Below are 10550 nucleotides of genomic sequence, written 5' to 3'. Positions count from 1 at the left end.
ATACACGTATGTTAGAATTTCAATTAATATTGTATTTAAGGAAGTCAATTTGTACACAACAAAATTATAAAATAATTTAAAAATCAAAATGTATTTTAACATATTTAACACACAGATATGAACGATTTAATATTATTGCTATTAATTCACTATTTAGATTAATACAGCTGTCCTTTATAGATTCATGAGTTTACAATCTGGCGCATGCTCAGATACGTTCGGGGATCTCAAGCCCTTTCTTCGGATATCTCCGTGGTTTCCCATCATCCCCCTCGGCAGCGCTCGGCCTTCTCCGGCCTTCTCCGCCGTCACTCGGGTCCTGTCGACAGAGCTGATTCTCCGCTGTCGTCGTCTCCCTCGTCCTCCTCTCCGTGTTGTTGTTCTCGGTGACGCGACGGAGGTGTAGCCTGACGCGGTCTCTTACGTGTCGGTCTGAATAAAAGTGGAGCTCCGTAGACCCGGGAGTGACGAAGCGAGTCTGTGTTGGTAAGAGGATACGCATCCGATGTTTGCTAAACAGATAGATGGCCGCCCAGAGAAGTTATTTGAGCCTAATATCCGCACAAAGCCAACAAAGAGATCATGGCGGCGGCGTTGCAGAGGCTCTCAAAGTGAGTCAGTCTCTGCGAGGCTCGCTGGCTCTCCACACCACTGAGACATAGGTATTAATATGGGAGTGGGCTTTGAGTGTTTTATTTTAATAAACTGTGTAGGAATACGGTGCAGAAGCAATGTGTGAAGTTAATTCATGTTAACATGGTGGTTAAAGTATTACAGGATTTAGCCAACAAACTCGGGAGTGAAAGTGGGAGGATAAAAAAAGATCCCTTTTTGCAAACATAAGTGCAGACATTTCCCTCCACATAGCCTCAGCTATCACAGCCAGCGCGTTATCAGCTGTGGACAACAGTTTGGGGTTAAGAGCACCTGATGAGCTGTTTGAGGAGCAGGGGGAAAGAAACACGAGTGGAAATAGAGATGAGGAGATTGTTCAATAAATGGCGGTTAAATTCAGCTCGCGAACAGATTCAATGACGCTCGCGCTAGCTAGCTAGCTAGCATCAACTCCAGTTAGCGTCATTCAAATGCTACTGAATATTTATTATGTTTTTGACCCTTGAGTACAGCATGTGCCACGTGCTTTCTTAAACATTTATTTTTTAAACTCGTTTTACAATGTCTTATACATGAATTGTATGCTAGCACATTGAGCTAAGCCACACCCTCCTCCTGTGAATAACTAGTGCACAAACCTCCAGAGAGAGAGAGAGAGAGAGAGAGAGAGAGTGTGTGTGTGTCTATATATGTGTGTGTTGCTTATCATCACAGACCACTTGATCACCGTTTGTGCTGCTCAGTTCTATTTAAAGCAGGATGATGCGTATCCAAATAAAGACTCCCTTACTTTTTGCAGATTTTAAATGACAATGGAGGCTGGTGCAGACACGCAGCAAAGTGGTGAACAAGTTGTCTCCGAGTCTGAGGCACAGCACATCACCTTGTCCCAGGTAAAACTCCTCGCGACACGCTGAGAACGTGTCCACCACTTGGCAAAGACGTCGCGTGATTGTGCGTTGTCATAGTTGCAGGCGTCCATAGCAGCTGGCCAGCTGTCGACAAGCGGCTCTACTGTAACGCTCGTGCAGCTACCGAATGGTCAGACGGTCCAGGTGCACGGCGTGATCCAAGCGGCTCAGCCCTCTGTTATCCAGTCCCCACAAGTCCAGACAGTACAGGTGAGAGGACACCTGATTTTACAGCACACAATGACCCATATTGGCGTTATAGCCTAAATAAGAAGCAACGACTCATGAGGCACTACAGAATCTCAAAATGAAAGAAACTAATTTTGCATTTGAAGCCATTCAAATTAATCGTCACATTTTCTTCCAAAATGCCGTGACAAGAGCGAGAGAACTTTGTCTATTCTCTATTTTGGTGAATTATATCCATCACTTATTATCCACCTTCATTGCAACATATTGGCAATGAAGCATTCTTGTACACAACGTTACAAAGTTTATATATTCAAGTGTCTTATTTCTGCCCGTTGCACATGGGATGAAAAGACGCCGCTTCATTTCATACAGCTTCCAGTCTTGCATGTAAAAAGCATGTGGGGTAAAGAATAACAACAAATGATTTTCTTTGTGTGCCATTCGAATTAGAGTGTAATGATTTGTATCCATTTGCAGATTTCAACTATTGCTGAGAGTGAGGATTCTCAGGAGTCCGTAGACAGTGTGACAGATTGTCAGAAGAGGCGAGAGATTCTGTCGAGACGACCTTCCTATAGGTCTGTATTACATCTTATTTCAAATACATAATAAATCAATGAAGATTTCATTTTGCTTTAATTTCTTTTATAAACTCTTACTGCTTGACTGTCCATAGGAATATTAAGTATAATATTTGTATAAATGCTGAATTCTCCATCATATCCAATTAAATTGAGTCAAAGCTGGAACAATTTAGGGTTTGAATTGTGTTGATGACATCTCTCTGTGATTGTTTTCCTCCTCCAGGAAGATTCTGAACGATTTGTCGTCGGATGTTCCAGCAGTGCCTCGAATTGAGGAAGAAAAATCAGAAGACGACACGGCCCCTGCCGTCACCACCGTCAGCATGCCCACTCCCATCTACCAGACCAGTAGCGGCCAGTACAGTAAGAACTTTGAAATACTGCTGCGATACAGGAAGCTTGCGGTTCGTGTTGAAACATGCAGGATATCCTGCTGTGAAGCAATGCTTCCCTGAGGTTGTTAAAAACAAAGTCGTGGTTATCAGACGTTGTATAATAAGCCATTATTACTTAATTGGTTTACATCACACCAATAAATTAGGATCTGATGGCGTCCCGCTGCTGTTGCCGCGTGTATTGCAATTTTCATTATACTGCTTTGGATTTGGAGAACATCACCAGAGACTGATTTAAACATATTGTCCCTCTGCAGTTGCCATTACCCAGGGAGGGGCCATCCAGCTAGCCAATAACGGCACAGACGGCCTGCAGACACTGACCATGGCCAATGCGGGCCAGGCCGGTGCCACCATCCTGCAGTACGCACAGACCACCGACGGGCAGCAGATCCTAGTGCCCAGCAACCAGGTGGTTGTACAAGGTGGGGAAATGATTTCACATGATGTTCTGCTTCAGCACGGCTGAAGGTGAATGACGTGTGTTAAGTGCATTTTGGTTTGAATAATTGAATAATATCTTGATTACATGCGCTGCGTGTCTCTCTTCGTCTGTCAGCCGCCTCCGGGGACGTCCAGGCCTATCAGATCCGTACGGCCCCCACCAGCGCCATCACTCCCGGGGTGGTCATGGCGACTTCGCCTGCACTGGGCTCCGGAGGAGGAGGCGGCACAGAGGAGGTCACGCGCAAAAGGGAGGTCCGACTTATGAAAAACAGGTATGTTGCATGTGGTTGACTCGTGGGGTATATTTGTCTTCCTTGTGCTGGAGCGTTAACATCTAGAAATGAGAGGAAACAGTGAGATGTAAAGCTGAATCACTTGTCCCAACATCCTTGGCCTACATCCACTTCTTCAGGATTCCTTTGGGCCTCTGAGACAGTATGATGTTCTTGTCTTAATAGTTATCAACTACATAATTTCGTTAGACCACATCACCATATCCTATGAATTAATATAGGTTCAGTTAATGAATGTATAAAGAGGGTGGAAAGGGCTTAACAAGTGGTTACTTTGGGATTAAACGAATGTCCCATGCATCAAAAGAGCATCTTGGTTGGAGCTGCGAGGCCCTGCAGGGAAAGGTAGCCATCATGTACGTTTAGGAGTTAATTAACCACAGACGTCCACTCACACATGGTCTTCATGTCGCACAGGGAGGCAGCCCGCGAGTGTCGCAGGAAGAAGAAGGAGTACGTCAAGTGTCTGGAGAACCGCGTTGCTGTGCTGGAGAACCAGAACAAAACCCTCATCGAGGAACTCAAAGCCCTCAAAGACTTGTACTGCCACAAATCTGAGTAGAAACGATACCAAACGCCTGCCAGTGGCTCCACAGGGGCCCGTCGGTCCCCATGTACAGAGACTCAGCACAGAGCCATGCATCTGGATGCCACGCCCCCCTTTTCTACTCTTTGGCTTTCTTTAAAAAAAAAAACTGCTGGAAATCTGTAATGTGACTCATTGAGAATAGAAAAAACACACACACCCCTCCCACTTCAGCGGTTATGAAATCGAAATTCTGTACCCCCATGAAAAGTGACGCAATGCTCAGAGCGGATGTGGAGGACACTACAACCACACAGGGTCCTGGTGGTGGAGCGATGGGACAGACCATGAGGCGGCTCTGTGGGGGAAGGGGGGGGGTTGCTGCCGCCACCGCCAAAGGGAAGCATTCCAGTCACTGGTGCCTGGACAAACTGGGCAACATCACCAGCAACGGGGAACTGCTCAACTAGCATCACAGATAACGACGGGACTTTTTACGGCGTAATCTCCCCAAGACACTCGGATCACTCGGAGAGGTTTCTTCTAGTGCGCATCGTTTGTAATCGTACTCGCGCTGTTGCATTAACATCTGTTACTTACTAATGCTTTGAACTGTAGATGGACTGCGTCATGGACATTTTTATCTTTTAGCTGTGTTTTTGTTTTATGTATTGGATTATCTGCTTGCATAATGCCATTGACCTTTTTATTTTTACTTTGCCTTGACACATGAAAAACAACAAAAAACTAAACCATGATGTTGAGTTGTGAAAACGGTTTTCATGTTTAATGCAGCTTTAAAGAGACGCGAGAAAGACAGGCCGAGGTCATAATCGCTCCTGTGAAACATTAATGGAGACACAAATGTATTCTGATGCATGTTCCTGGTCATAGAACTGAGGCTCATTGTTTTTTGTTTTTTTCATTTCCACCGGTTTAAACTGGTATTGTTTCCTGCTGGTCGCTGGAGTTTGCAGTAAACAGCAGGGCCGTACCGATAGCTTGAAGCTTCATTCATAACGTTGACATTCAGTTAACATTTGTTTGCCTGTCTATTAATTCCATTTAAACCTGGTCTAGCTGCACAGTTGCAGATACATATTGCTCCTCTATTATATGTATTTTACTCTTAGTAGACTTGAAGTTCCAGTGGTGGCAGCAGCATTTATGAGCACAGAAACCTGTTTGTTCTCTTTTAAAAAGGGAGGCAGGGATTCAAAGCTTCAATCGTAAAGTGTTCGGTACGGCCTTCCTGAACGTCTGGCTTCATGCCTTCTGAATCTAGTTATTTGGAAAAATGTGATTAAATGCAGCTCACGCACCAGAGAATGTAAACAACAATGATTAAGCTACAACAAGAAAGAACAATATTTCCACTCACATTTTTGTATTATGGATTTTTCAATCCATTTTTTTAAAATAAATTGTATGAATCCCTCGATTCTCTCTGAATGAAAAACAACAAATAATGAGCTTTACTTGTTTGGCAATGACAGAATTCCTGAGTCTCTACATTTCGGAGACGCATGGCCCATCGCTGGAATCATGAATGGTTTTGTTATTTTGTTCTCTTTGAACCGAACGTCATCACCGTTTTGCGGTTTGAGGAAAGTTTGAATTCATTGTTTAGTTGAGGGAAAAAAAAAAATCAACTTTTGTTGAGTTGAGAATGCAAATGTGAGATATCAGGTCCCGTCTACGTAGTGGTGTCTCCGGCTGTCCCCACATTGTTGTTTTTTAACGATTACAAAGTGGCATGTGCACTTTCCTCGCACGCACAATCCTCCCGACCCGACAGGAGAACCTCGTGCGCCGCTGCCTGCTGTTACAAGCTGCCTCGGAGATTTTAATATGTTCACAAAGTGTTCAGTTGCTTTTTCCTTCTGAAGGCGGCCTCATGCATTTCGTTGAGACGCTATTAGTTGTGTGGAGCGTCAAATCTCACCAAGTACGACTCGGGTTGCACGCATCGCACATCCTGCGGGAGGATTGTCGAGTGTGACCAAATCATTGAGGCTTCACAGTGAGCAGGAATCATCTTTTCATCATAGTGGAATGCCATGTTGTATTATTTTAGGGATAATATGTATAGTCATGACGATATGCTTTTTTTTTTTATGTCGCTTTTCATTAATTTTGTATTCACAATTTCTAAATGTCAGCACCGACTTGTATAATACAGTGCATTACGTTAGAGCTATTCAAATATTACATTTTTGGCAGCTGTTAATAAATGTGTTTCTGGTAATCTTTGATGTTTTGTTGGAACAGTTTTTATTCGATTCGTGTGCAAAGACCGTAAATGGTGGCGGATGCTCGGGACGCCCAGTCGTCACAAATCCCTCCTGGGGGCCAGTTTCCAGGCCTTGTACACGTGGATGTCCCTTTGCTTCTCGTAGTAGACCTCCTCCACCCTGAACCGCTCCTTCAGCATGCCCAAGAAGTTTGTGTCCCGCTTGTAGCGGATCTTGCAGGCCAGCAGCACCGCAGTGGCGTCCGAACACAGGTGCTCCAGAGTCTGCAGCAGGGGCACGAAGGTGTCCTCCAGGTAAACGATGTCGGCCCCCAGCACCAGGTCGAAGCCCCCGGCCGGGTACCGCTCAAGGCCCTCGCCCCAGCTCAGCTCGGACACCACCACTGACCCCTGGGAGTCCGGGGGCAGGTTGGCCTTCACGTTGGCGGACATGAAGTCCAGGGCAGGTGCTCTGTCAGTGATGGTCACTTTGGCACCTGTGAAAGGTGAAGAAAGGGACTAGTGCACTTTAACTCGCTGGCACCTGCCACCGCCCGAGGGCAGTATGGCAATGTCACGAATTCCTCCTCCGTGATATGTTGAATCATGCGTCCGTCAATTTTTTTTTAAAATAAACTAACCAATGAACACTCAGGGAGTCTCAACGGATACACACCTGAGCATAAACAAGCAACAGTTGGTCAGTGAGAAAAAAATCGACGACGAAGAAGTTCAACAACAAGAAACACTTCTTTTTTTTTTTGAGAGCAGAGAGGATGACGACGTCGCATCGTCTGAGCGAGAAGGCTTTGATTCTTCTGATGAAGAGCAATACGCCAATAAGAGAGATCCATTTGAAGATGGGTAAGTAGTTACTAAAACTTTGCTACATGTCTGTAAGACTGCATGGTGCAGAATAGTAATGTGTACACTGCACGTGACGTGGTGCAGCGTGGTGCGTTGAGGCGCACGAGGCTCAAGACCACAGCCATGATATGAGTAATATTTACACACGGCACCAGGAGTACTGCTCAAGTTATGACTACAGTCATGATCAGAGTAATATTTACACATGGCACGCGGAGCACTCTGCTCAATCGTTACGTCATCTTTTTTTCAACTGACTCGTATTTATGTATTTTACAGAGAGGATTCACATCTGCAGCAGTGGACAGCATGCACCTGCGCTGCCGTGGGAGACTGACGACGACCTGAACACTGCTGGACACTGCTCACCAGGTCCACAGCTCAGCTGTTGAACTGTTCAAACTGTGTGAACTTAGTACTGACTACAAGTCATTTATTTTACAGAGAGGATTCACCACAGCCATCTCCACCAGCCTGTTCTGTTTTTCTGAATATGTATATTGTGTAAAGTTTTAACATGAGTAAAGTTATGTTTTCATAAGAGATATGAAAAAAATCGAGATTCAATTTTTCAGCTTTAGTCATATTTTGTCTTTACATTTCTGCCTTATGACAATGTTGCCTCATTATATTGATAAATTGACCTTAGGGCTTACAGAGCCAGCAGTCATTTGGATGTGTGTGTCTTATTGGATGGTTCACTCACCCATCAGGGCTGCAACGATGCCCACCAGTCCAGTGCCAGCTCCCAGTTCGATGACCTCTCTCCCCTTCACCTCCAGCCTCCCCATCTCCAGGTACATGCACATGACCACCGCCTGGACAACGGACGCACACGCACGTTCAGTCAAATGAGTAATAACAACAGGAAGTAACGTGGCGGCTCGCTTACCGCGTCCCACACGACTGCTGCCACCCCGAGCTTCTTCCAGTCCTGCGCGAGGCGGAGGTCGTGGTTGGCGAACCGGAAGTCCGCTGATGAATTGTGGAGTTTGGCAAGAACCGGTAACTGGTTTTCTACGTACGGAACGAGAGCCATGCTGTGTAATGAGTAGAAACCACACGATATGGCATCGCTGTGCGCTTGTTATTGGACCGAGTGTTCATGCGCAGTGCGGTTCTTCTTCTTTGAGGATTTAAGGTATATTACTTTTTTTTTTTTTACTGACTCACTACTGCCCTCTTTTGGCTCGTTCTGAAACGCCCGTTGCCTCGTTCAAATCGTTCCATCGTTTATTTATTTATTTTTTCCTAAATGTACTTCTGACGTTATTTACATAAAACTTGGGTGGAAAGAGTTTTGGGGGGATTTGTTGCAAACAATGTCAAAAGGTATTCAATTTCATTTAATAGTTGTATCCCAGTGCTAGAACATTCAAGCAGGTTCTCGTGTACACTAGTTTGTCAACGGTTGTGATGCATTCATGCTGAATGGGAGTAATCCTAATACATAGCACAATTGAGAAAGACACATTAAAAACAATAACTACACTTTTAAAAATACAGTTTACGACATATTTCATATATGATCTTTTTTTTTATCGCGGCCAAGTGCATTAACATTGACGCCACAACGGTCGATCAAACTCTTCTATCATCTAAATTAACACGTTTCCTTGAACGCAGCACAGTTTCCGTCCAATGCACACTGCATTCCGATTGGCCCGTCACGGCAAGCCCCGCCTTCTTTAGAGCAGTTATAGTGCCTCTGCGGCTGTCCCGGTAAACGAGAAACTTCAACACCCCCGGACTCCAAAATGGTCAACTGGAAGGTAAATAAACTCAACTGTGTTCTTTCCTAAAATATCTGACGTCTGTTTTGTTATTCGTGTAATAGCTGTTGCGCAGTTGGTTCTTCTATCACAATGCAAGGTTGTCTCAACCGTGACGCGCAATATGCTACAACAACAAACTACTAGCTACAAATTAAATAGAAGTTACTGTTCAACAGTGCGCGTGAATGTATGTTGTGGGAGGAGATGTGTGTTTAGCGACAATCTGCTTGGTAATAAGTGGAGAATAACGGTACAGCAGTTTAATAAGTGAAAATATGCCCCTTTATGGATTGCCTATATGACAAATAAAGGAGTGCACTGTAATGATGCCTTTAAAATGATCATTCGGTGTCATAAATCTTTGACAGAGAAAACTGTGGCCATGACTTGTCACAACTACAAGCCCAGGATGCACATGGGTTGCAGCTGCTTCTCTTTCTTACACCGCCTCCTCTCGATGGAACTAAATGAACTCTGACCTCTCAGTTTGACAGCTGAGTGCCTCCGGTGGATTACAGAGAGGGAGGAGGGGGAGAAACATCTCCAGGATCCCTAAATGGTCAACAGATTTCTTCCTCCTCCTTTCGTCCTTTCTTCTTGAGTTATTAACTTTCTCGAGGCGTGAAAAATCTGTTTCCTCGACAGAAATATCTCCTTTGTGCGTCGCTGTCCAGAGGCAGAATAATGCAAACGCTGTCCTTTAACTTGAACTGTTCTCTCCTCAGGTTCTAGACAACGTCCCCCTCCTCCTCTATATCCTGGCTCTGAAGACGATGGTGTTGTGTTTTGCGTTTGCCGGAGTGAAGATCTACCAAAGTAGGAAAGTGGAAAGGGAGCTGAAGAAGCGGGAGGATGAGAAGAGGAGGCTTGCGCAGCAGACGCAGGAGCTCATAGACAACAAGAAGGACGACTGAGCAGAGCAGGGGAGCTGCTGACAGAGGTGCTGCACCGGACCCAGACAAACAATAATAATATGAAATAAATCAGTCATATTGACAGGTAATTTATTTTGATCTCACTTACTCTTTCTTCTCCAGGGAAACATGGTGCTGACCGGAGGGAGAAGCCACCTGCTCCACATATGAGCAAGATGTCTGGTTGACCACAGGAGGATGTTCCTGTGCTTCTTTGTAGTTCTGTTATCATTTAGGGTTGTAGTTTTTTTTTGCATAAAATGAAATGGCAGCTGAAACCATGCCGTCTCCCCTCAGTGAGACTCGGGAGGAACTTATTGGCCGTTTTTTAACGGGGATGAACTTCGTAAACGAACCACAGCAGGCATCCATTTTTCATTTCACAAACACTCACGCCTTTCTGGGCCTCGTCTTCTGCTGTGCTATCTATCGAGCTCAACTTTTTAAATCATTTTCACTTTTTTACACCGGAATAGTGGACAATAATAGAGAGACAATATATGTGTGCGCATGTGTCAGATACTCTGTTGACATTTTTCAAAATTTAAATAACACTTTCTCTTTTATATAGATGGATCGATAGCGATCGATATAATATATAGACACAGCAACAGTGAGCAATTAGGGGATGAATGTCAAATCAACGAGCAGAGCAGGGTTTGAACCACCAAACCACAGCTTTATTTTTAAGAATACAGCAAGGTATTTATTCTGCAATATTCATTGAGGATTGTGAATCAACTTTGTGTCAAACTTTTGTAATATTAAATGGTTTGTTCCACACACTACAATGTTGTT

At 44.5% G+C, this 10550-nt stretch overlaps 3 protein-coding genes across 4 annotated transcripts; 2 read left to right on the top strand and 1 right to left on the bottom strand.

The window, feature by feature from the left end:
- The first annotated feature begins 345 nt into the window (after positions 1-345).
- On the top strand, positions 346-5401 carry LOC137793900 (cyclic AMP-responsive element-binding protein 1-like). Of its 2 annotated transcripts, none has more exons than XM_068590327.1 (8): positions 346-486; positions 1415-1508; positions 1584-1736; positions 2196-2296; positions 2526-2665; positions 2955-3122; positions 3257-3416; positions 3855-5401. In XM_068590327.1, exons 2-8 carry the CDS (start codon positions 1422-1424, stop codon positions 3997-3999), a joined length of 954 nt encoding a protein of 317 aa, XP_068446428.1. In that variant the 5' UTR covers positions 346-486; positions 1415-1421; the 3' UTR covers positions 4000-5401. The 2 variants fall into 2 exon arrangements, with proteins under 2 accessions (XP_068446428.1, XP_068446429.1); XM_068590328.1 differs by lacking the exon at positions 346-486 and adding an exon at positions 508-662.
- On the bottom strand, positions 4737-8403 carry mettl21a (methyltransferase 21A, HSPA lysine). Its single transcript, XM_068590329.1, has 3 exons — positions 7956-8403; positions 7770-7881; positions 4737-6693 (listed from the first exon to the last, which is right to left on the bottom strand). Exons 1-3 carry the CDS (start codon positions 8100-8102, stop codon positions 6296-6298), a joined length of 657 nt encoding a protein of 218 aa, XP_068446430.1. The 5' UTR covers positions 8103-8403; the 3' UTR covers positions 4737-6295.
- On the top strand, positions 8062-10529 carry LOC137793902 (small integral membrane protein 11-like). Its single transcript, XM_068590331.1, has 4 exons — positions 8062-8204; positions 8690-8835; positions 9564-9778; positions 9876-10529. The coding sequence occupies exons 2-3, from the start codon at positions 8821-8823 to the stop codon at positions 9750-9752; spliced, it is 204 nt and encodes a 67-aa protein (XP_068446432.1). The 5' UTR covers positions 8062-8204; positions 8690-8820; the 3' UTR covers positions 9753-9778; positions 9876-10529.
- The last annotated feature ends 21 nt before the right edge of the window (positions 10530-10550 follow it).

This window comes from Clinocottus analis, unplaced genomic scaffold, assembly GCF_023055335.1.
Source record: "Clinocottus analis isolate CAN_PGR_092001 unplaced genomic scaffold, fCliAna1.0.p SCAF_24, whole genome shotgun sequence".
NCBI classification, from domain to species: domain Eukaryota; kingdom Metazoa; phylum Chordata; class Actinopteri; order Perciformes; family Cottidae; genus Clinocottus; species Clinocottus analis.
This window is presented reverse-complemented; position numbering and strand designations above follow the sequence as displayed.

Excerpts from the sequence above, each read along its gene's own strand:
- LOC137793900 (XM_068590327.1), top strand. The coding sequence starts at position 1,422 with ATGACAATGGAGGCTGGTGCAGACACGCAGCAAAGTGGTGAACAAGTT. Across the intron at positions 1,509-1,583 it reads AGCACATCACCTTGTCCCAG|TTGCAGGCGTCCATAGCAGC; the intron begins GTAAAACTCCTC and ends GCGTTGTCATAG. Across the intron at positions 3,123-3,256 it reads CAACCAGGTGGTTGTACAAG|CCGCCTCCGGGGACGTCCAG; the intron begins GTGGGGAAATGA and ends TTCGTCTGTCAG.
- mettl21a (XM_068590329.1), bottom strand. The coding sequence starts at position 8,102 with ATGGCTCTCGTTCCGTACGTAGAAAACCAGTTACCGGTTCTTGCCAAA. Across the intron at positions 7,882-7,955 it reads CAGCAGTCGTGTGGGACGCG|GCGGTGGTCATGTGCATGTA; the intron begins GTAAGCGAGCCG and ends TCCGTTGTCCAG. Across the intron at positions 6,694-7,769 it reads CATCGTTGCAGCCCTGATGG|GTGCCAAAGTGACCATCACT; the intron begins GTGAGTGAACCA and ends CACCTTTCACAG.